Source organism: Schistocerca gregaria, chromosome 5, assembly GCF_023897955.1.
Source record: "Schistocerca gregaria isolate iqSchGreg1 chromosome 5, iqSchGreg1.2, whole genome shotgun sequence".
Lineage (NCBI taxonomy): Eukaryota > Metazoa > Arthropoda > Insecta > Orthoptera > Acrididae > Schistocerca > Schistocerca gregaria.
Genome location: NC_064924.1, coordinates 167,170,521 through 167,197,405, shown reverse-complemented (window position 1 = coordinate 167,197,405; position 26,885 = coordinate 167,170,521). Strand labels below are relative to the sequence as shown.

General features: G+C 42.7%; 1 protein-coding gene across 1 annotated transcript in view; it reads right to left on the bottom strand.

Annotated features, from left to right (window-relative positions):
- LOC126272252 (visual pigment-like receptor peropsin) overlaps positions 1 to 26,885 on the bottom strand; it is a 164,311-nt gene that overhangs the window by 116,733 nt on the left and 20,693 nt on the right. Inside the window, exon 2 of the mRNA XM_049974966.1 lies at positions 12,922 to 13,087. Coding sequence (XP_049830923.1) covers positions 12,922 to 13,087 — 166 coding nt within the window. The remainder of the gene's footprint in view (positions 1 to 12,921; positions 13,088 to 26,885) is intronic.

The following is a 26,885-nucleotide window of genomic DNA, read 5'->3' as shown; positions in this document are numbered from 1 at the left end:
CTGAAAGTATGGGATAAACTACTCTATATTTGCAGAACTCCTCAGGGAACACAATCACAAACCAGCATCTACAGAAGAAAACGTGAAAATGATTAGAATCAACAATAAGAACACCTCCTAACCCTGCAAGAAAACTACCACATGAAAAAGAAAGAAAAACCTCTTGAATGATCAAGTACACATGATGTAAAACTCACCATTTAAATTAATAGATAAAATAATAGACTAACATTCCAACAGAGGATTGTTGTTGTTGTTGTTGTGGTCTTCAGCTTTGAGACTGGTTTGATGCAGCTCTCCATGCTACCCTTTTCTGTGCAAGCTTCTTCATCTCCCAGTACCTATAGCAACCTACATTCTTCTGTATCTGTTTAGTGTTTTCATCTTTTGGTCTCCCTCTACGATTTTTTCCCTCCACCCTGCCCTCCAATGCTAGATTTGTGATCCCTTGATGCCACAGAACATGTCCTACCAACCGGTACATTCTTCTTGTGAAGTTGTGCCACAAACTCCTCTTCTCCCCAAATCTATTCAATACCTCCTAATTAGTTATGTGATCTACCCATCTAATCTTCAGCATTCTTCTGTAGCACCACATTTCGAAAGCTTCTATTCTCTTCTTGTCCAAACTATTTATCGTCCATGTTTCACTTCCATACATGGCTACACTCCATACAAATACTTTCACAAACGGCTTCCTGACACTTAAATCTATACCCGATGTTAAAAAATTTCTCTTCTTCAGAAACGCTTACCTTCCCATTTCCAGTCTACATTTTACATCATCTTTACTTTTAACATCATCAATTATTTTGCTCCACAAATAGCAAAACTCCTTTACTACTTTAAGCGTCTCATTTCCTAATCTAATTCCCTCAGCATCACCCGACTTAATTCGACTACATTCCATTATCCCCGTTTTGCTTTTGTTGATTTTCATCTTATATCCTCCTTTCAAGACACTGTCCATTCCGTTCAACTGCTCTTCCAAGTCCTTTGCTGTCTCTGACAGAATTACAATGTCATTGGCGATCCTTAGAGTTTTTATTTCTCCTCCATGGATCTTAATACCTACTCCGAATTTTTCTTTTTGTTTCCTTTACTGCTTGCTCAATATACAGATTGAATAACATCGGGGAGAGGCTACAACCCTCTCTCACTCCCTTCCCAACCACTGCTTCCCTTTCGTGCCCCTCGATTCTTATAACTGCCATCTGATTTCTGTACAAATTGTAAGCAGTCTTTCGCTCCCTGTATTTTACCCCTGCCGCCTTCAGAATTTGAAAGAGAGTATTCCAGTCTACATTGTCAAAAGCTTTCTCTAAGTCTACAAATTCTAGAAACGTAGGTTTACCTTTCCTTAATTTTTCTTCTAAGATAAGTCGTAATGTCAGTATTTCCTCACGTGGTCCAATGTTTCTACGGAATCCAAACTGATCTTCCCCCAGGTCGGCTTCTACTAGTTTTTCCAATCGTCTGTGAAGAATTCGTGTTAGTATTTTGCAGCTGTGGCGTATTAAACTGATTGTTCTGTCAACACCTGCTTTCTTTGGGATTGGAATTATCATATTCTTCTTGAAGTCTGAGGGTATTTCGCCTGTTTCGTACATCTTGCTCACCAGATGGTAGAGTTTTGTCACGACTAGCTCTCCCAAGGCCGTCAGTAGTTCCAATGGGATGTTGTCTACTCCGGGGGCCTTGTTTCGACTCAGGTCTGCTCTGTCGAACTCTTCACGCAGTATCGTATCTCCCATTTCATCTTCAACTACATCCTCTTCCATTTCCATAATATTGTCCTCAAGTACATCGCCCTTGTATAGACCCTCTATATACTCCTTCCACCTTTCTGCTTTCCCTTCTTTGCTTAGAACTGGGTTTCCATCTGAGCTCTTGATTTTCATACAAGTGGTTCTCTTATCTCCAAAGGTCTCTTTAATTTTCCTGTAGGCAGTATCTATCTTACCCCTAGTGAGATAAGCCTCTACATCCTTACATTTGTCCTCTAGCCATCCCTGCTTAGCCATTTTGCACTTCCTGTCGATCTCATTTTTGAGACGTTTGTATTCCTTTTTGCCTGCTTCATTTACTGCATTTTTATATTTTCTCCTTTCATCAATTAAATTCAATATTTCTTCTGTTACCCAAGGATTTCTACTAGCCCTCGTCTTTTTACCTACTTGATCCTCTGCTGCCTTCACTACTTCATCCCTCAAAGCTGCTCATTCTTCTTCTACTGTATTTCTTTCCCCCATTCCTGTCAATTGTTCCCTTATGCTCTTCCTGAAACTCTGTACAACTTCTGGTTCTTTCAGTGTATCCAGGTCCCATCACCTTTTTGCAGTTTCTTCAGTTTTAATGTACAGGTCATAACCAATAGATTGTGGTCAGAGTCCACATCTGCCCCTGGAAATGTCTTACAATTTAAAACCTGGTTCCGAAATTTCTGTCTTACCATTATATAATCTATGTGATACCTTTTAGTATCTCCAGGGTTCTTCCATGTATACAACCTTCTTTCATGATTCTTAAACCAAGTGTTAGCTATGATTATGTTGTGCTCTGTGCAAAATTCTACCAGGCGGCTTCGTCTTTCATTTCTTAGCCCCAATCCATATTCACCTACTACGTTTCCTTCTCTCCCTTTTCCTACACTCGAATTCCAGTCACCCATGACTATTAAATTTTCATCTCCCTTCACTATCTGAATAATTTCTTTTATTTGATCATACATTTCATCAATTTCTTCGTCATCTACAGAGCTAGTTGGCATATAAACTTGTTCTACTGTAGTAGGTGTGGGCTTCGTATCTATCTTGGCCACAATAATGCGTTCACTATGTTGTTTGTAGTAGCTTACCCGCATTCCTATTTTCCTATTCATTATTAAACCTACCCCTGCATTACCCCTATTTGATTTTGTGTTTATAACCCTGTAGTCACCTGACCAGAAGTCTTGTTCCTCCTGTCACCGAACTTCACTAATTCCCACTATATCTAACTTTAACCTATCCATTTCCCTTTTTAAATTTTCTAACCTACCTGCCCGATTAAGGGATCTGACATTCCACCCTCCGATCAGTAGAACACCAGTTTTCTTTCTGCTGATAACGACATCCTCTTGAGTAGTCCCCGCCCGGAGATCCGAATGGGGGCTATTTTACCTCCGGAATATTTAACCCAAGAGGACGCCATCATCATTTAATCATACAGTAAAGCTGCATGCCCTCGGGAAGAATTACGGCTGTAGTTTCCCCTTTCTTTCAGCCGTTCGCAGCACCAGCACTGCAAGGCCGTTTTGGTTATTGTTACAAGGCCAGATCAGTCAATCATCCAGACTATTGCCCTTGCAACTACTGAAAAGGCTGCTGCCCCTCTTCAGGAACCACACGTTTGTCTGGCCTCTCAACAGATAGCCCTCCGTTGTGGTTGCACCTACGGCACGGCTATCTGTATCGCTGGGGCACTCAAGCCTCCCCACCAGCGGCAAAGGTCCAAGGTTCATGGGTGTTGAGGGGGGGGGGGGGGGGGGAGTACTTAGACCTAACTAACCTAATTACATCACACACATCCATGCCCGAGGCAGGATTTGAACCTGCGACCGTAGCAGCAGCTCGGCTTCGGACTGAAGCGCCTTGAATCGATCGGCCACAGCGGTCGGCTATACATAGAGAACTGAGGCCGAGTGTAGCTCGGCTAGGGTTAAACAGACTGGGGCTCGTGGCGGACTCTGACGGTGACTCAGTCTCTTTCTCTTTCTCTCTCTCTGTCTCTCTCTCTCTCTCTCTCTCTCTCTCTCTCTCTCTCTCTCTCACACACACACACACACACACACACACACACACAAGTCTGAGGCGCCTTCTGCGGATGACGTAGCATACTTTTTGTAAATACGTGCACACGTCACTTGACAAACCGAACGGGGGGAGACAAAATGAACACACACTACAATCAGTGCAGAGAACATGAAAATTGAGAAGAAAAAAGTTTGTAAAGTGAAAAGGTGCTATGTTTCGTAAATGAAGTTACATGGCAACCTGTAGCATTTGCATACGCCAGCAAAAACGTGAGTAACTGCAAGTACAGTAATCACTCATTTACGTAAAAAAAAAGACGAAAAATATTTTATAATCTACAAACACGGATTTAAAAACAGATTACACAGTCCATTGAAGATGCGTTAAACTAAAAACTGAGCGAGGTGGCGCAGTGGTTACGACAATGCACTCCCAACCGAGAGGAAGACGGTTCAAACCCGCGTCCGGTCATCCAGATTTAGGTTTACCGTGATTTCCCTAAATCGTACGCCGGCCGTAGTGGCCGAGCGTTTCTAGGCGCTACAGTCTGGAACTGCGCCACCTCTACGGTCGCAGGTTCGAATCCTGCCTCGGAAATGTATATGTGTGATGTCCTTAGGCTAGTTAGGTTTAAGTAGTTCTAAGTTCTAGGGGACTGATGACCTCAGATGTTAAGTCCCATAGTGCTCAGAGTCATTTGAACCATTTTTATTATACACTCCTGGAAATTGAAATAAGAACACCGTGAATTCATTGTCCCAGGAAGGACAAACTTTATTGACACATTCCTCGGGTCAGATACATCACATGATCACACTGACAGAACCACAGGCACATTGACACAGGCAACAGAGCATGCACAATGTCGGCACTAGTACAGTGTATATCCACCTTTCGCTGCAATGCAGGCTGCTATTCACCCATGGAGACGATCGTAGAGATGCTGGATGTACTCCTGTGGAACGGCTTGCCATGCCATTTCCACCTGGCGCCTTAGTTGGACCAGCGTTCGTGCTGGACGTGCAGACCGCGTGAGACGACGCTTCATCCAGTCCCAAACATGCTCAATGGGGGACAGATCCGGAGATCTTGCTGGCCAGGGTAGTTGACTTACACCTTCTAGAGCACGTTGGGTAGCACCGGATACATGCGGACGTGCATTGTCCTGTTGGAACAGCAAGTTCCCTTGCCGGTCTAGGAATGGTAGAACGATGGGTTCGATAACGGTTTGGATGTACCGTGCACTATTCAGTGTCCCCTCGACGATCACCAGAGGTGTACGGCCAGTGTAGGAGATCGCTCCCCACACCATGATGCCGGGTGTTGGCCCTGTGTGCCTCGGTCGTATGCAGTCCTGATTGTGGCGCTCACCTGCACGGCGCCAAACACGCATACGACCATCACTGGCACCAAGGCAGAAGCGACTCTCATCGCTGAAGACGACACGTCTCCATTCGTCCCTCCATTCACGCCTGTCGCGACACCACTGTCGGCGGGCTGCACGATGTTGGGGCGTGAGCGGAAGACGGCCTAACGGTGTGCGGGACCGTAGCCCAGCTTCATGGAGACGGTTGCGAATGGTCCTCGTCGATACCCCAGGAGCAACAGTGTCCCTAATTTGCTGGGAAGTGGCGGTGCGGTCCCCTACGGCACTGCGTAGGGTCTCACGGTCTTGGCGTGCATCCGTGCGTCGCTGCGGTCCGGTCCCAGGTCGACGGGCACGTGCACCTTCCGCCGACCACTGGCGACAACATCGATGTACTGTGGAGACCTCACGCCCCACGTGTTGAGCAATTCGGCGGTACGTCCACCCGGCCTCCCGCATGGCCACTATACGCCCTCGCTCAAAGTCCGTCAACTGCACATACGGTTCACGTCCACGCTGTCGCGGCATGCTACCAGTGTTAAAGACTGCGATGGAGCTCCGTATGCCACGGCAAACTGGCTGACACTGACGGCGGCGGTGCACAAATGCTGCGCAGCTAGCGTCATTCGACGGCCAACACCGCGGTTCCTGGTGTGTCCGCTGTGCCGTGCGTGTGATCCTTGCTTGTACAGCCCTCTCGCAGTGTCCGGAGCAAGTATGGTGTGTCTGACACACCGGTGTCAATGTGTTCTTTTTTCCATTTCCAGGAGTGTACATATAATTGCAGTTGTAAGAGAGGCTCAACCAGGTGCTCTACTGACCTCTGCACTAGAAATTTAAATAAGACTTAAGCTCCCTAAGACATTTTAAAATATTTCTACATTCATATGATTCTATATTTACATCAACACGAATGCCTTGCAGACGATTGTGCAGTACATGGCGAAGAATCCTTTTCACCAGTATTAGGGAATTTTTGTTCCATTTCATTTATGTATTGAGTGAGGGAAAAACAAGTATACCCCTCTGCATGCACAATATTCTCTCTTCCATCCTACCGCAAGGTATGCGACGGAGACAACAGAATTGTCGTGCAGTCTGCTTCGAATGGAGTAGGAGAGCAGCAAAGTACTCTTTGGAACAAAAATGCACTCCAGATAGCCCATAGCCCTCAGACTTTGGCACACCACACACACACACACGCACACGCACGCACACACACACACACACACACACACACACACACACACACACACACACACATTTTGCTCTCAGAATCGCAGCCCAGTATTTTACTGCCACAAAAAATGAAACAGCCAGTCATTATCCACTCCAAACCCACCATATTGCTCCGATGGTTCGACCTCCGACCTAGAATATGCCATCTTTGTTCTGTTAGCTCGTTCTTTCTAGATAGTGTGAATCACACAAAACTTGCATCGCAGATATTTCAGAAATGGGAAGCGCAATTGATGTGCGGATTTCACAGAATGGATTCGTAGTCAGGGACTCGTATTATTAGCCAATCAACAGACTGTAATAAGACTTAGAAAGCGTATTTTTATGCAGACATCCACACATCCACTTTTTCAAAACGGAACAATGCCTTTTGTCATTAAGAAACTAAAGTAGGGCAAATTAAAATGCCAGTGATTTTTTTTCAGGATTCTAGTCCTAGTTGTTTACGAAACACCGTATTTTCAAAAGTTTCCACACCGACACTTCTTTGTGCCATTCAACCTGCATAGTTGCTACGTCATATGTTGCTGTGTTTGCTTACAGTGTGCTTGTGTGTTCAATGGTTCAAATCGCTCTGAGCACTATGGGACTTAACTTCTGAGCTCATCAGTCCCCTAGAACTTAGAACTACTTATACCTAACTAAGGATATGGAGAGTGAAGCAAAAATGATGTTCGTTCTTGTACGGTGTAAGCACCAGGATAACGCAATAGACGTCAACCATCTCGGCAATTATTATTAACCTCTTCAACCAGTTGCGTTAAAGTGATAGTGTAACACCCAGACAACGCAGCAGAAAGAAACAAGCGACTGCATAAGAGAGAGAGAGAAAAAAGTTCTTCTACATCTACATCTACATGGATACATTAGTGGTGATCTTTTCTCCCTATGTAGGTCGGTGTCAACATAATATTTTCTCGTTCGGTGGAGAAAGTTGGTGATTGGAATTTCATGAAAAGATTCCGTTGCAGCGAAAAACGCCTTTGTTTTAATGACGTCCAGCCAAAATACTGTATCATTTCAGTGACACTCTCTCTCATATTTCGCGATAATACAAAACGTGCTGCCTTTCTTTGAACTTTTTCGATCTATTATCTGTTAAGGATCCAACACCGCGCAGCAGTATTCTAAAAGCGGACGGTCAAGCGTAGTGTAGGCAGTCGCCTTGGTAGATCTGTTACATTTTCCAAGTGTCCTGCCAATGAAACGAAGTCTTTGGCAAGCCTTCCCTACAACATTTTCAATGTGTTCCTTGCAATTGAAGTTGTTCGTTATTGTAATTGCTAGGTATGTAGTTGAATTTACGGCCTTTATATTTGACTGATTTATCGTGTAACCGAAGTTTAACCGATTTCTTTTTGCGCTCATGTGGATGACCTCACACTTTTCCTTATTTAGGGTCAATTTGCGCACCATTCATATATCTTTTCTTAATCGTTTTGCAGTTTGTTTTCATTTTCTGATGTTTTTATTAGTTGATAAATGATAGCATCATCTGCAAACAACCTAAGAGGGCTGCTCAGATTGTCTCCCAAATCGTTTATATAGATAAGGAACAGCAAAGGACCTATAACACTACCTTGAGGAACACCAGAATCACTTCTGTTTTACTCTATGACTTTCCGTCAGTTACTACGAACTGTGACCTCTCTGACAGGAAGTCACAAATCCAGTCACATAACTGAGACGATATTCAATAAACACGCAATTTCAATATAAGCCGCTTGTGTGGTACAGAGTCAACAGCCTTTTGGAAATCCATAAATACGGAATTGATCTGAAATCCCTTGTCGATAGCACTCAACACTTCATCCGAATAAAGAGCTAGTTGTGTTTGACAAGAACGACGTTTTCTAAACCCATGTTGAATGTATGTCAATAGACTGTTTTCTTCGAGGTAATTCGTAATGTTCGAACTCAATATATGTTCCAGAATGCTGCTGCATATCGACGTTAATGATATGGGCATGTAATGAAGTGGATTACTCCTACTACCTTTCTTGAATATTTGCGGGACCTGTGCAACTTTCCAGTGTCTGGGTACGGAGCGAACGGTTGTATATGATTGTCAAGTATGGAGCTAATGCATCAGCATCCCTGTGTAAATGAACTGTACTTTCTTTAAACCTTTCCAAGGAATTTAGATCCGCTTTCCATGCTGCTGATTTTCCTTGTTCATTCTATCTAATGTCGCTTCTTAGTATTGCCTCTAAACCTTTAACTGACGCGACGAGATGATAAAGTGTATCGATAATCTTGTAATGATATACTTTTGAGCTCTTTCTCTTGTTTCTGGGCGTTATCCTCTCTTTAACGATATTTGAAGAAAGCTGCCAATTATTAAACAATCATACTTGAAGTTTCATCTGAAATAGTGGCAGGTCTGCAGTTAATTTAATAGTTTAATAGTTGCTCATTATTCAGTATAGCAAATGCATTGTATTAAAAGCTAGCACATGTTGAAATGTATGCCACAGCTACCAAAATCGAGTGGTTTCCTAGATGAATACGAAGCCAAACATCAACAGATAGCATCCCAGGCGTAAACAAGGCAGAATTCGCCAGAGTGATATGTATGAGGCACGATTTAGGGAACTACTGATACACTTGGTTTTCATTGTTTGGTTATTCCCAAGTAACTGAAAAGTTCTGGCAAGAAATATCCTGGAAATGGGGACTAATGTTTTAAAATGAGATAATTTAATACAAAAGTAATGTAACTACATGTAATTAACTACATGTAGTTAATTAAATCTTCAGTAAAATGTGTGGAACACCTGTTACAGTGGTTATATTATAAGTACTTAAAGGGTTACATATATTTTGTTAAAGCAAAGTTCCCTATCTAAGACCGGGCTATTTCGATCATTACTTTAATCACTGTGTTATCGTGTTACGCTGTAAATTGCTTTTATTTGCCGCACTAAATGTCACTTGGTAGGTACAACTTTTAAAAAAAGCAGATATGTAAACTACAATGGGCCAGACAATCTTAAATTCCATTTTTTTCCTTCGTAATTTAACGAATCTTTCACTTTATCACCAAAGGTCTTTTTTGACGTGTAATACCGTCAAAATTGGCATGAAAAATCATTAATCAAAGTCTAATATGCTTAAAATGCTCACCATGACAATAATTACGTTCTTTAGCATTGCCTACTGACAATTGAAAGTGGCTCCTTCCAACCTGAACTACAACATGGTCTATGCTATAGATCAGTTTGTTGAGGTAGCCTACATACTATTACTATTATTACTACTACTCGACGCTACAGCCCTTGTAGGGCCTTGGCCTCCCGTAAAACCTCCGCCTACTCTTCTCTGCTGTCTGCCTTGGCTCTCCACCTTCTCACTCCCATCCTTCTCAAGTCCTCCTCCACGTCGTCTAGCCATCTGGTCCTTGGTCTGCCCCTTATAAGACGTCTACCGGGTTTTCGTTTCAAAACTTTCTTGGCTCTGCTGTTCTCCACCATTCTTTCTGCATGTCCCAACCAACGTAGTCTAATACTCTTTATTTCAGTCACGACATCTAGTTTGTTGTACAACTCCCTGATCTCCTTATTATTTCTGGTTCTCCAAAAACCCCTATCATCCCCAACTCCTTAGATTTTCCTAAGTATTTTTCTTTCCCGTCTCAGCAACAACTCATCATTTTGTCATAGTCCAGGTCCCCGAACCATACATCACCACAGGTCTAACAACTATACGACACAGTCAGCTTCAGATTCATACTAAGGCTTGATTGCTTTAAAAATTTTAACCAGTGCAAGGTAGCTCCAGTTACCAGCTGCAATCCTTGCATGTATTTCCTCTCTCATATCATTATTCTCAGTTACCAGTGACTCCAGATATTTAAAGCTCTCACAACTTTCATATTCTTTTTCGTTCAAAGTCATGCTTTTTTCTCCTTCACTATATCTTTCCCTAGATGTAAACATATACTTGGTATTTGACTGATTAATGGTCAGCCCAATCTCCGCATCACATCTTTCTACTTTTTCAAGATTTTCTTCCAGGTCCTGTTTCCTCCTGGTTATCAAATCAATATCATCCGCATGTGCAAGCTCCTGAGTCACTGTATTAAACAGTGTTTCCCCAGGATTGTTGCTTTGTGTCTTTCGCATTACACTCTCCAAGGCGACATTAAACAGAATAGTGGAGGGCACATCACCCTGCCTCAGTCCTTGGTTAACTTCAAATGCCATTGACAAAGTGCCCTCGATCTTTACTTTGCATACCGTTCTTCTCAAAATCATTTTACCCAATCTTATAAGAGTCGAGGGACATGAAAGCGAAGCAGTGGTTGGGAAGGGAGTGAGACAGGATTGTAGCCTCTCCCCAATGTTGTTCAATGTGTATATTGAGCAAGCAGTAACGGAAACAAAAAGAAAAATTCGGAGTAGGTATTAAGATCCATGGAGTAGAAATAAAAACTTTAAGGATCGCCAATGACATTGTAATTCTGTCAGAGACAGCAAAGGACTTGGAAGAGCAGTTGAACGGAATGGACAGTGTCTTGAAAGGAGCATATAAGATGAACATCAACAAAAGCAAAACGAGGATAATGGAATGTAGTCGAATTAAGTCGGGTGATGCTGAGGGAATTAGATTAGGAAATGAGACGCTTAAAGTAGTAAAGGAGTTTTGCTATTTGTGGAGCAAAATAATTGATGACGGTAGAAGTAAAGGAGATGTAAAATGTAGACTGGGAATGGGAAGGTAAGCGTTTCTGAAGCAGAGAAATTTATTAATATCGAGTATAGATTTAAGTGTCAGGAAGTCGTTTGTGAAAGTATTTGTATGGAGTGTAGCCATGTATGGAAGTGAAACATGGACGATAAATAGTTTGGATAAGAAGAGAATAGGAGCTTTCGAAATGTGGTGCTACAGAAGAATACTGAAGATTAGATGGGTAGATCACATAACTAACGAGGAGGCACTGAATAGGATTGGGGAGAAGAGGAGTTTGTGGCACAACTTGACTAGTAGAAGGGATGGTAGGACATGTTCTGAGGCATCAAGGGATCACAAATTTAGTATTGGAGAGCAGCTTGGAGGGTAAAAATCGTAGAGGGAGTCCAAGAGATGAATACACTAAGCGGATTGAGAAGGATGTAGGCTGCAATAGGTACTGGGAGATGAAGAAGCTTGCACAGGATAGAGTAGCATGGAGAGCTGCATCAAACCAGTCTCAGGACTGAAGACCACAACAGCAACAACATCAGTATGCTAGGTACTGCTGCCTCTTGCACTGCCTTCCGAAGTTGATCTCTTTCGATACTATCATAAGCTTGTTTGAAGTCAATGAACAGCTGGTGGACATCGATGTTGTACTCATAACATTTTTCAAGGATCTTTCTGATAGTCGTTGCCTACGTGCTAAACAGTAATACACAATTAAAAATTTTTTTTTTGGTATTCTGTGCAGTCTTTGTTTGTGGACGAAAGGCATGAGACGCCACAACTTAATTACGCTGCTGGTCAAATCCGATGACCTGTATGGGCAGGTTCAACCGACTGCAAGTTGGACAGTTGGTTGGTTATTCGTCCATACTTTTTCCCACTCAGCCTCTCAGTCTCAAGCGTTTTCCTGAGTGAGCAGAAGACAGCCTGCAGGAGAATGTGGGACTCAGAGTGACGTAATGCCAGTGCTTAGGCCAGTATCACACCATCAAATTTCTTTGTCAAAGATGTGATCAAAGATGTGATCAAATATATTTGACAAAGATCTTTGACGTAGCGCTAGAAGGGGTATTACAATGTCATCATATTTTTCGATAAAATTCAAGATGGCTGACAACAACAACTTTTTATTCACCGCAGTTGCATGTACCACAATTGCACTGTGTGCACATGCGGAAGAGAAGCGGAGGAAAAAAAAGTAAACATACCTGGATGAAGCCGTGGGTTTTACGATGACATGATAAAAGCATTCAACAAAACTTGTTACATGAGCTTATAGTGGAGGAGATCAAGTCGTACATCAATTACTTAAGAATGGATGAGCATACATTTCTGTATGTGCTCAATGAAGTGTATCCCCATATCACAAAGCACATAATTCACTTAAGAACTGCTACATTTGCAGAAGACAGGCTCACTGTAACACTCCGATTCCTTGCTACAGGAGTGGGTTAGGTTAGGTTAGGTTAGGTCAGGTTAGGTTAGGTCAGGTAAGGTCTCCAATCTTGTTAATCTATTTTTGTATTCAGTGTGCCTCACGTTGTAAAGCGCCTCATCAGCTTCATACATCTCTATTAATTTTGTAGTTGTCGGCACACTCGAATTGTATTTACCGGCAACGTTTATTGAAACACTACAGACGACAGAATGCTGCAGCGATGCTAGCGCTCCATGTGGCAACATGTAACATTCAGTGAACAGAAGACTAGCGACTTCTTTGATCAAATCGACAGCGGGGCCCTAGATTTGATCAAATATTGGACGACATTTGACAAAGTTCCCTATTACACTATCAAATGTCTTTGACAAAGAAATTTGATAGTGTAATACCAGCCTTACCTGCCGGAGAGCGCCGATGTGGCGGAGAAGGGGAATCCGGCGAGCAGCACGCGCGCCAGCTGCGTCAGGGAGAGGCTGAGCAGCAGCAGGTGGGGCCGCGTGGGCAGCGCACGCCCCAGCAGCAGCGCGCTCGTCAGCCAGCCGGACGCCGCCGTGCCCAGCGCGCCTGAACACACACCGCACACACACTCACTATAGTGCTTATTACCCATTTATTTCTCGTACGATAAACGAAGACCTCCGAGTTGCAAATTACAATATACAGGGTACGTCAAAAAATGTATACGCAATTTGAACTGTCATAGACAATTTTTTTCCCGTTCTGCAAGGTTAAATATCTGTGAGAAAGTAATGTTATGTTTCTTCAGCAGGTGGCAGCAGTGGCAAGGAAGTAACATTGAGGTAGAATAAGGGGAGCTGGCGGTACAAACTTACGCTGTACGTTGTTTTGAAGCCAGTGAGTGGGGCCTGCCGCCATCTTGGATCCCCCAAAATATTATTGACGAGTGTTTACAATTGCTTCTTGTTCGTTATTTCTGTCGTGTGCACGCGATATTTATTTTATATAGTAAATGTTACACTATTTTAGTGAACAACACAGCATAAGGAACGCAAGTTCAAACGGTTTTCTAGTCTTAAATGCGTATTCGATACAGTAATATGACACGAAAGTATGACGCTTCTGGCCTCAGTATTGTTATTCCTTTTTGTTTATACACTTCGAATAACCGAGAAGAGAAGTATGTGCTATGAAAAGTGTGCTTTCGTAATCCATTTTTATACACTTTCACTGACTTGTATTTGTGTCGATCATTGATAAAGCCAGAACTCCAAAAGCAATTACTGATAGTTTAGAGGCACCGATTTGTATTCGTTGCATTTTCAAGTGAAATGCAAATTTTAAATGTTCAAGTTTACAAGAAACTTACCTTATTTCCTTTGGTGTCCCATAGATGTATGCAGGGATGATATAAACAAGCCAGCTGTCATGTCATAAAGTGAAAGATTCGTTAAATTACGAAGGAAAAAAATGGAATTTAAGATTGTCAGGCCCATTGTAGTTTACACATCTGCTTTTTTTTTAAATTGTACCTACCAAGTGACATTTAGTGCGGCAAATAAAAGCAATTTACAGCGTAACACGATAACACAGTGATTAAAGTAATGATCGAAATAGCCCGGTCTTAGATATGGATCTTTGCTTCAACATAATATATGTAACCCTTTAAGTACTTATAATATAACCACTGTAACAGGTGTTCCACACATTTTACTGAAGATTTAATTAACTACATGTAGTTACATTACTTTTGTATTAAATTATCGCATTTTAAAACATTAGTCCCCATTTCCAGGAAATATCTTGCCAGGACTTTTCAGTAACTTGGGAATAACCAAACAATGAAAACCAAGTGTATTGCTCATCTCCAGAGAGGTCTTCGCGTTGGATTGATTGTAAATCTAAAGTCAAATCACAGAAATAAAACCATACTGCAAAACTTTACAGGACATCAGAATTTCAAGTGTATATAGGAAAATAGCGCTTAAATAAGTCCACCTACGAATGAAATGTGATTTGCTTAAACTTTAGACTACAATCAGAACGATTAGTACACCCGTAAGCGACGCAAGCTGGCATTCTTTTATCAGAACACTTCACGACTACACAGAATTAAACCACCAGAAGCGAACGTTTTGGGGTAGCTAACATGGCGGATCTTCAACTGCGTGGGCTTCAAGTTTGTGACGTCATGACAACTCCTCTTATTTTTACCTCCATGGGAAGTAACTGCAACATGGCGGATGTGCGTTTGAGCTTCGAAGCGCGGAAGTAGATAACTAAGTGGTACTGGAAGTTTGAGAATGTAGCTGCGGTTCGAAGACAGTGGAGAAGTGAGTATGGTACAGAACCACCTTGAAGGTTAACAATTACGCGTCTACGAGACAAACTCGAAATTCATGGAACAGTGTGTGATGTGCATAAAGGTCGTTCAGGGCGACCTCGTACAACTACAAGTGATGATTCCACAACTGTGGTCTTGGAACTGTTCCAGCGTTCGCCTCAAAAATCTTCAAGGCAAGCGGCACGTGAGAGTAATGTAAGTGCTAGTAGGGTGCTACGCATTCTGAAGAAAGGCAAGTTTCGTGTTTACATTCCAAGTCTGGTGCAACAGCTAAGTGTCGACGATCCAGATCGAAGGTTAGAATTTTGTGACTGGGTTCAGGAGATGGTGAGACGTGAACCGGTTTTTTTTTTTTTTTTTTTTTTTTTTTTTTTTTGTCGTCAGTCTACTGACTGGTTTGATGCGACCCGCCACGAATTCCTTTCCTGGGCTAACCTCTTCATCTCAGAGTAGCACTTGAAACCTACGTCCTCAATTATTAGCTTGACGTATTCCAGTCTCTGTCTTCCTCTACAGTTTTTGCCCTCTACAGCTCCCTCTAGTACCATGGAAGTCATTCCCTCATGTCTTAGCAGATGTCTTAGCAGATGTCCTATCATCCTGTCCCTTCTCCTTATCAGCGTTTTCCACATATTCCTTTCCTCTCCGATTCTGCGTAGAACCTCCTCATTCCTTACATTATCAGTCCACCTAATTTTCAACATTCGTCTATAGCACCACATCTCAAATGCTTCGATTCTCTTCTGTTCCGGTTTTCCCACAGTCTATGTTTCACTACCATACAATGCTGTGTTCCAGACGTACATCCTCAGAAATTTCTTCCTCAAATTAAGGCCGGTATTTGATATTAGTAGACTTCTCTTGGCCAGAAATGCCTTTTTTGCCATAGCGAGTCTGCTTTTGATGTCCTCCTTGCTCCGTCCGTCATTTGTTATTTTACTGCCTAGGTAGCAGAATTCCTTAACTTCATTGACTTCGTGACCATCAATCCTGATGTTAAGTTTCTCGCTGTTCTCATTTCTACTACTTCTCATTACCTTCGTCTTTCTCCGATTTACTCTCTAACCATACTGTGTACTGATTAGACTGTTCATTCCGTTCATCAGATCATTTAATTCTTCTTCACTTTCACTCAGGATAGCTATGTCATCAGCGAATCATATCATTGATATCCTTTCACCTTGTATTTTAATTCCTCTCCTGAACCTTTCTTTTATTTCCATCGTTGCTTCCTCGATGTACGGATTGAAGAGTAGGGGCGAAAGGCTACAGCCTTGTCTTACACCCTTCTTAATACGAGCACTTCGTTCTTGATCGTCCACTCTTATTATTCCCTCTTGGTTGTTGTACATATTGTATATGACCCGTCTCTCCCTATAGCTTATCCCTATTTTTTTCAGAATCTCGAACAGCTTGCACCATTTTATATTGTCGAACGCTTTTCCCAGGTCGACAAATCCTATGAACGTGTCTTGATTTTTCTTTAGCCTTGCTTCCATTATTAGCCGTAACGTCAGAATTGCCTCTCTCGTGCCTTTACTTTTCCTAAAGCACATTCTCAATTTTCTTTTCCATTCTTCTGTATATTATTCTTGTAAGCAGCTTCAATGAATGAGCTGTTAAGCTGATTGTGCGATAATTCTCGCACTTGTCAGCTCTTGCCGTCTTCGGAATTGTGTGGATGATGCTTTTCCGAAAGTCAGATGGTATGTCGCCAGACTCATATATTCTACACCAACGTGAATAGTCGTTTTGTTGCCACTTCCCCTAATGATTTTAGAAATTCTGATGGAATGTTATCTATACCTTCTGCCTTATTTGACCGTAAGTCCTCCGAAGCTCTTTTAAATTCCGATTCTAATACTGGATCCCCTATTGGTTTCTTCGCAACTACCTTCTTTGTACCTATGTTTTCCTTCCCAACTTCTGTGATGGCCCTTTTTAGAGATGTCCATTGCTCTTCAACTGTGTTGCCTACTGCGCTATTCCTTATTGCTGTATCTGTAGCGTTAGAGAACTTCAAACGTATCTCGTCATTCCTTAGAACTTCCGTATCCCACTTCTTAGCGTATTGATTCTTCCTGACTAATGTCTTGAACTTCAGCCTACTCTTCATCACTACTATATTGTGATCTGAGTCTATATCTGCTCCTGGGTACGCCTTACAATCCAGTATCTGATTCCGGAATCTCTGTCTGACCATGATGTAATCTATTTGAAATCTTCCCGTATCTCCCGGCCTTTTCCAAGTATACCTCATCCTCTTGTGATTCTTGAACAGGGTATTCGCTATTACTGGCTGAAACTTGTTACAGAACTCAATTAGTCTTTGTCCTCTTTCATTCCTTGTCCCAAGCCCATATTCTCCTGTAACCTTTTCTTCTACTCCTTCCCCTACAAGTGCATTCCAGTCACCCATGACTATTAGATTTTCGTCCCCCTTTACATACTGCATTACCCTTTCAATATCCTCATACACCTTCTCTATCTGTTCATCTTCAGCTTGCGACATCGGCATGTATACCTGAACTATCGTTGTCGGTGTTGGTCTGCTGTCGATTCTGATTAGAACAACCCAGTCACTGAACTGTTCACAGTAACACACCCTCTGCCCTACCTTCCTATACATAACGAATCCTACACCTGTTATACCATTTTCTGCTGCTGTTGATTTACCCGATACTCATGTGACCACTTCACTTCACTTCACTGACCCCTACTATATCTAGATTGAGCCTTTGCATTTCCTTTTTCAGATTTTATAGTTTCCCTACCACATTCAAGCTTCTGACATTCCACGCCCCGACCCGTAGAACATTATCCTCTCGTTGATTATTCAATCTTTTTCTCAGGGTAACCTCCCCCTTGGCAGTCCCCTCCCAGAGATCCGAATGGGGGACTATTCCGGAATCTTTTGCCAATGGAGAGATCATCATGACACTTCTTCAACTACAGGCCACATGTCCTGTGGATACATGTTACGTGTCTTTAATGCAGTGGTTTCCATTGCCTTCTGCATCCTCATGTCGTTGATCATTGCTGATTCTTCCGCCTTTTAGGGGCAATTTCCCACCCCTAGGACAAGAGAGTGCCCTGAACCTCTATCCGCTCCTTCGCCCTCTTTGACAAGGCCGTTGGCAGAATGAGGCTGACTTCTTATGCCGGAAGTCTTCGGCCGCTACTACTGATTATTTATCAAAATTTAGGCAGTGGCGGGGATCGAACCCGGGACCGAAGACGTTTTGATTATGAATCAAAGACGCTACCCCTAGACCACGTGTACAGATCGGGACTTATGGGTAGCATAATTTGATCGGATGAAGACCAATTCAAACTCATTGGAACTGTCAATAGGCACAATTGTGTGTACTGGGCTGAAGGTAATCCTCACATTACAGCTGAAAAGGCTGTGAATTTCCCTAGTGAAAATGTGTGGTGTGGTTTGTCAGCAAGGAGACTCATTGGGCCTTTCCGCTTGGAAGGAACTGTTACTGGAGGAACATACCTTACAATGCTTGCTGACTGCATATTCCCTGCCATTCGTGCATTATACGGTAATGATGAGTTTTATTTCCAACAAGATGGCGCCCCGCCGCACTATCATAGGGACGTACGAGCATACCTGGATCACAGTATGCCAGGCCAGTGGATAGGACGCAGGGGACCAATCGAGTTTCCTGCACGCTTTCCAGACCTCACGCCGCTGGATTTCTTCTTATGGGGCACAGTAAAAGTTGTGTACAAACGTAAAGCACGTAACCTGGACACACTTTGGAATGAGATTCAGGCGGTGTGCACAGAAATCTCATTGGACACTTTGGTACGATGTACGAAATCAGTGGTGACTCGTACTCCGAAATGTATTGATGCTGAAGGCCACCAGTTTGAACATTAATCACATTTGCAAAGTATATTCATTTTTCCAATTGGACCTTAAGCTTTCCATTTCCAGAAATTTAACATTGTAGAACGGGAAATAAATTTTCTATGACGCTTCAAAGTATGTATAAATTTTTTTGACGCACCCTGTACATATATAAACCACGAAAATACCTTTGTTACAGAGTTATAAATTCACAGATATACAAGGGTTGACTGAGAAGTAATACCTCCACCTTCGTAAGTCTTCAACTGTTGACAGTATTGGTATGCAGCTGGTTCTGACTTGTTCCGTAGCCTCTTCTCTGCAGCTCCAGTTGGCGGGAAGCCTTAAGCCGTCGGCACACACGGACCGTGCATCAGATCGTTGAGCGTTGAGAATGCCGAGTTTTTGACGTCATAGCGTGGAACAGCACGTTCGGGAGTCTTTCCGAACGTGCAGAGCAATATCTGGCACGTCAGATATTCTAAGCGTGCGTCTGAGCGTTGACCAATGAGATGGAACAACGCCACGTACGCCACATGCACGCCAACTCCTTTCAGCACAGAGTTGTGAAGCGTCATATTGGCATTCGTTTCAAGCCTATACTTGTATATGCCATTTCCGAGCACCAGCAAATTGAGAATCACTCGAAAACACGTTGTTAACTGTGTGATTCATTGCAGTAAAATAATGAGAAATATCATATTCGTGGCAAAATAATTATTGCAACTTGCGTATCATAAGACTACGCCATTTGAAGGCAACGACACACTGAGGATCCACCACAAAGGCATTATTCTTGGTACAAATTGTTATAATTAAGTTTCAATTAGTAACACAGCTACGATTAAATCTTTTAGCAACAGGGAACAGGCTAATATGGGCTCCAATTGCTCTGTTGTCGGTTCAGTATAGTCAATAGCATCACTGATATCTAAACTGAGCAAGATGTTGGTAGTTCGCGTCTCCCCTTGCCCAGCAATTTTTTCCCTAACATTCGCGTTTTTATTAGGTTTCGATGCTTTATTATGTAAGTATATACTGTAATATTTGATGTTATTTGAATATATGTTCACCTTTTTTTGAGGAGTGAGTTTTCTCGCTTGGCTTAATCTACAGGACAGCTTGTGCTACTTGTATAAAGATGTTTTGCTCCTTTATCTTTTACGTTTCGTAATTCACATGTTCCAAAGATTGTGCAAATAGGTAGGAACAGTGATCAAGTAAGGATGACCTTGGGGTTTTACTATAATGTGGGAATGATGGAATAATGTTTATCTTAAGTGGAGAACTATTGCACATTTGTAGCGCACTGTTTGTAACGGAACGTTTGTAAGCCTGTGACTAGCATGTGGACAATGGAGGAAATGTGTGTTTTAATAGATCTAACGCGGGAATTTTAAGGGCGCCCGTTTAGCAAACAGTGTGATTTACGAACTAGAAACATCCCACAACTGCCGCTGGAGTGCGTTATGATCGCGTGTACCACGTTCGGGCCCACGTACCGTATGCACAAGTCGCATCGTTGCTGAGCGTTCACCAGCGCGTTGAACTCAGCACGCTTAACGTTGACGTTGGACAGCACGGGCCGTGTGCCGACGGCTTTAGCATTGAACGGTTGTGTTGCTACACTGTAAAGTATGCAACCCGGCGCAGATAGTCGGTCAATGCGATTTAAGCAACGCGCGTGCAGTCACTGAATTCTTGCCAGCCGAAGGTGTCGCCCCAAAGGAGATTCATCAGAGAATGAAAGCAGTTCATGGTAATTGTGTTGATATGAGTACTGTGCGTCCTTAGGCGAGTATGTTTAAAGATGTTGAGGCGGGAACATCTGACCTGCGTGACAAAGAAAGAGTTGGACGTCCTGTGACAGCAACCACCGAGTTTCACAAGCAAAACGTTGAAAGATTGATTCAGGACGATCGTCGTATCACTCAGAGAGAAACGGCATTTCACAGGAACGTGTGGGTCACATAATTGCTTTGCTTGGCTGTCAGGAGATCTGAGCATGGTGGGTACCCCGGATACTGACTCCTCAAATGAAAGCGCTGTCGGACCCCCTCCGTCTAATAGGCGCTGCTCATGCATGGTTGTTTATATTTTCGGGCGGGTTTAGTGACATCTCTGTACGGTCGAAGGGACTGTGTGTGTGATAAAATATCCACAGTCAACGTCTATCTTCAGGAGTTCTGGGAATCGGAGTGATGCAAAACTTTTTTTTGATGTGTGTATTGCAGTGAAACTTGGTCTGTGGAAAAACAGGAGCAGGAGAGAATTGACGCATTTGAAATGTGGTGCAACAGAAGTGTGTTGATGAAATAAAGAATAAGGAGGTTCTGCGGAGAACCGACGAGGAATGGAATACATGGAAAACTCTGATAAGAAGAAGGGGCAGGATGGTAGGAGATCTGTTAAGATATCGAGGAATAGCTTCCATGGTACTAGTGGGAGCTGTAGAGGACAAAAACTGTAGAGAAAACTGTAGAGACAACTGTAGAGTACATCCAGCAACTAAAGGAGGACGTAGGTTACAAGTGCTACTCTGAGATGAAGAGGTTGGCACAGGAGAAGAATTCGTGGCGGGCAGCACCAAACTAGTCAGGAGACTGGTGACTCGTGGAATAAAGTCTGAACAATTAAATAATGAAGGTTTGTCTGAATATCTCAAACGCGCACGAACACACTTGCTAGTGTTCCACTAGCAGCAGGGTTATCAGTATGATTGCAGCAAGATGAGTGTCCAGCACACACGGTAGCCAGGCAGGCGTAAGTTATATGAAACTATTCTTGTTCGATGGCTCGGTATCGGAAGGCCCGTGACTTGACCACTGTGGCCGCCAAAATTAGCTCTACTTTATTATTTCTTTTGAGATACCGCACTAAAGGCAGTGTCTTTCAACAGTGTCCTACAGTGGCAGATGATACGATAAATAGAAAGTGCGCGAACCATGCCAATTCATCCCGATTCAAAAATACTTCGGGATAGGCAAAGTACACAAAGGCATACAATACTGTTCTTGGATCATGGCTAAAAGTATTTTGAATACCTATTACTGTTAACCGAAACAGAAAAGTTACGTTTTCTACAAATTTTGCATGTTAAGTGACAGAAAAGTTATTTATATTTGAAAGGGAAATAAAAAGTTTTTCGCACGCTTATCCTGTAAAAGTCTTTATCTTTTCTTAAGCGATGATGAAGTCGTCTGCCCCAGGAAGATTTTTTTCGTATCGTCGAATTGGCATAAAATAAAAAAATATCGCCTAACAGCAAAAATGTTCAGTGCTCGGTGTCCTGTTCAGTGACAATAGTGTTGTACTACACTACCGTCTGAAATTCTAAAGTTGATTTCCTTGTCTTCATTTTTCGGTAGCTTCTAGCCAATGAAAGGTTCACCGTCATTTCGGCCTTATCAGTGTGCCTAAAACGTATATGACCCGAAAAAGCTCAGACGCATGGTTTTCGAGAGAAGATGCAACTAGCATACAGGATTTGGACAGAAATGCAGAAATGCTAGAAAACTGATGTAATGTGTTTTGGTATCAAACTACCCAGCGGCCATCAGAGCGATTGATATTCGCGTAGAAACTTTTAAATACCTGTTTTGGAGAACGATTGATCAAGCAAAAGGAAGCATGCCGTCACGAAGTGTACCCCAAGATGGATAACAGGAACAAGCGTGTTCTCCAAAACATTGTATTACGAAACGGTAACTGTAACTACCAAAGCATGTGCGTAATTTCTGCGTTAAAAGCAAACCATAAATGGATGATACCAGATTTTTTAATTGGCATGATAATTTCGTTTTACAAGTCTTGGCCTGACTGAAACCAAAGAGGTGAATCTGGTTACTCAAAATCTACATCACTATACAAGTACTCAAAGTATGACGAAATATCTGCCATGTTTCACGTTTACCGCGAGTTGGTGCGAGATGTAATGTTTTGTTACGATCTCCACATATATACGCACCTGCAGTGAGAACCTGGGGACAGCAACGGTTTGTAGAGTTACACACCTGGTTGGTTTGTTTGGTTTGTTGGGCGCTCAACTGCGCGGTCATCACCGTTTACATTCCTCTCTCCTCCTCTTGTCACATAGACAAGGCAATTGCAGATGTCCCATAAATATTTTGTGTGAATGGTTTTTCCCAAGCCATTGTTAATGGCGCGACATTTGAAACATATGAATTTAGCTTGATAGTGTACTGTGAGAACTGTTTTCCTTCCCTTTTCGCTGCAAGCGGCCATTAGAATGTAGTGCGCCTGACTCACAGTTTACACTTTAGACCTGGCGCTCTATATGTGAAGTGTGATTCATTCATTTCATAGTACACAATTTTCAAGTCAGATGTGATGCGTAGTAGACGTGTCAAGTTTTACAATGAGAAAATTTTAAGGAGAATGCAAAAGTTAACATTATTTTATATACATTTTTGAGATACAAATGCAGAAATAGTATGCAGTTCCCTCGTTCAAATTGTGAAACTGTTCTCAATGAATTCTTCGATAGAGTAATTGTAATTTTGCCCGCCCGGTTAGCCTTGCAGTCTAACGCACGGCTTTCCGGAGCGGGAAGGAGCGGCTGGTCCCCGGCACGAATCCGCCCGGCGGACTTGTGTCGAGGTCCGGTGAGCCGGGCAGTCTGGATGGTTTTTAGGCGGTTTTCCATCTGCCACGGCGAATGCGGGCTGGTTCCCCTTATTCCGCCTCAGATACACTATATCGGCGATTGCTGCGCAAACAAGTTCTCTACGTAAGCGTACACCAAGGGGGGGGGGGAGGGGGGGTCCACCGGGGGCCGAACCGCACAATAACCCTAAAGAGTGGTTCAGTGTGAGGCGGCAGAGCGGTGAAGTGGACTGAGGGAGTCGTCGTGTGGTTGCCGACCACTGCGGCAGCGGCGGAGACGGAGTCTCTCTAGGACCCCGGTTAACATACAATACAATACAATTATTACAATTATAATTTTCCACCGGAAGAATAAGGAGCAATATTTAATCTTTTCAGTGGACCAAGCTCTATGTTAAGTACATTGTTAACTTATTTCATTATACATTTCACCCCATGTACTACGGAGTTCATGGATAGGGTTTTAAACAGTGTGTTGGAACTTTAAAATTATCTGAGTGGCGAGAGTGGTAATTGTAGTGGAAACGGAAAAGGTCAAGTTGTGTTTCCAGCAGCGGTGGCCGAGTGGTTCTAGGCGCTTCAGAGCGGAACCGCGAGATTGCTACGGTCGCAGGTTCGAATCCTGCCTCGGGCATGGCTGTGTGTGATGTCCTTAGGTTAGTTAGGTTTAAGTAGTTCTAAGTTCTAGGGGACTGATGACCTCAAGTGTTAAGTCCCATAGTGCTCAGAGCCATTTGAACCATTTGAAGTCTGTGTTGATTCTTGTCTAAGAAAATCAACGCTGGAATGGATAGTATTTTTAAATTCTTTAACAGTGGCGATAGGGTTCCTGGATTCCTGTTGTTTGGAAACACACATATTCCTAATTATTTTTTTGGAGCACTTGGTTCCTTGAGTCATCAGCTGTATTGTCCGCGGCTCGTGGTCAGGTGGCTAGCGTTGCTGCCTCTGGATGACGGGGTCCTTGGTTCGATTCCCGGCGGGGTTAGGGATTTTCTCTGCTCGGGGACTGTGTGTTTGTGTTGTCCTCATCATTTCATCATCATCATCATCATTCGTGACAGTGGCTGGATTGGATTATGTAAATAATTCGTACTGTGTAAAAAGTGGGACCTTGTATGGGAGCTGATGACAGCGCAGTTGAGCAACCCACGAACCAAACATTATCATCAGCTGTATTTCTCGACAAGATTGTACCATAGCGAATAATCTGCCCAAAGTAGTAGCAGTAGCCCTTCCTTCTGGTGTCTATGTTTGTGGCACCTGACGAAAAACGGATTGCAAATGTTCAGCTATTCAATGTCTTTTTGTTTCTTTTGCTAAGTAGTAACTGTGTACCTTCCAATTTAAATTATTGTCCAGATTTAGGCCTTAGAACGCGACTTGGTTTGCCTCTGTGGTATCCTGACCGCAGCAGGTTAGTTCTGTTTCATTCTGTTCTAATAATTTTGTTTCAGATTTCTTAATTTTGGTGTCTGTTACATTTACTCTAAGCCCATTTTGATGCAACGAAAATTCAAGTTGTTCTAAAGTATTTTGACACTTTCTGGAATTATTTCACGAAATTCATTTGATGTATCGCCAGGAAATAAAACTGAATGAATATGAATACCAAGTGGGACGTCATTTATGCAGAAAAGTAACAGATATGGTCCCAATGTCGAACTTGTGGGACTCCTTGGGAAATACTTTTCAGTTTTAGGAGTAACTGCTTGAATTTGAAGTTTCAATTAACCTTAATTTTTGTCTGTTAAGTAAGAGTTGAAACATTGTAAAGTAGCGTCTCTGTGTCCGTATTTTTGTAATTTGGTAAAATTGAGGAATGGTACACTGGATCCCATACTGCTGTGACCTTTCTACCCTTATCAAATGGCGAGAATGTCTTTTGAATAAACTCATTTCTTGTTGTAATCCAAACTAAGAAATAAACGAATTTGTTTTGCTGCAGTATTTCAAAACACTAGAGAAGGTCGAGAAAAGAGAAATAGGTAATTTGTCATATCTTTACGCACTTTTTACGCACTCTGCGTTCCGACATATCCTCGAATAAAAAACAAGTATATTGAAGAAACTAAGCGAATGGGACGGAAATCGTTAGATGTAATGTACATGTACAGGCAAAAAGACTGGTTACCGCTTCAGAAAAAAACTGGTTGTTTTGTCGAAGGAAAATAGCTTCATGAAATGAGCAAGCCAATAAGACTTTGGTCGACCTCTGACCCCTGTCCAAAGCAGTTATTAGGCTTGGCGTTGACAGAGTTGTTGGGTGTCCTGCTGACGGATGTCGTACCAAATTCTGTCCAACTGGCGCGTTAGGTCATCAAATTTTCGAGTTGGTTGGAGGGCGCTGCTCGTAATGTTCCAAACGATATCTGTTTATTGGGGAGGTATCTGGCGACCTTGCACTCTCGTCGTGTCCAGGTGGGGGTTATCTTATTGAAATCTAAGCCCATAATGACTTGCCATGAAGGGCAAGGAAACGGAGAAACGGAGCATAGAATATCTCCGACATACCACTGTGCTGTGAGGGTGCTGTGGATGACAGTCAAAACAAACAACACCTGTTTGTTGGGACATATGGCAGGCGGGCAAGCTGGTATCCCAATCCCATCGCCACCCGGGGGGTCTCCAAACACGTATCCGGCATGGAAACTCGTTGGCTGGAGTGGAATTGTCTCCAATGTTGAGTCCCACTTCGAACTGAGTCCCGCTGACCGGGCCAGGTGGAAAGCCATTGTGGACTTACATTTCAGCAAGATAATGCCCGACCGTACACGGCACGAGTGCTACTAGAATGAGATTTTCACTCTGCAGAGGCGTGCTAGTTCTGCAAGGTTTGCAGAAGAGCTTCTGTGATGTTTGGAAGATAGAAGACGAGATACTGGCAGAATTGAAGCTGTGAGGGCGGCTCATGAGTCGTGCTTGGGTAGCTCAGTTGGTAGAGCACTTTCCCGCTGAAGCCAAAGCTCCCGAGTTCGAGTCTCGGTCCGGCACACTGTTTTAATCTGACAGTAAGATTCAAGAGTTACTACTATTTGTCTTCGTGCTTGGCAAACCATACCTTGGTCAGCTAGGTCTCTCCAATAACCTTAGTACTTTTAAAGCATTGCTGATAGGGCGCTCCAACCAGCCCAGGATTTTGACAATCCAACTAGATGAAATTTGGCACAGTAGTCTCTGGAGGACATTCAACAACTCTATCAATCAATGCCAAGCAGAATAATTGCTTGCAAAAGGGCGTTATTGACTTGGCAAATTTGTGAAGCACTTTCTCTTCTATAAATCATCCAATTTTTATAAAATACATAATATCTACTGACTTCCGTCTCATTACGATGATTCCTAGGTTGTATATTTTTTCCTTATAGATCTCGGTATTTCATCCCACCTGGAAGAAGTTTTGTTTTTTAAAGACATTATTTCACTTTGGATGATTTTTTTCGCATTTTTTAAATACGTGTTCTCGTTGTTTACCAACATTATGGAATTTGGCTTCTCTTGACAGGCTACCGTATCTACATCTACCAAGAATTCACGAAGAATGCACTGTAACAATGACCATCTGAACA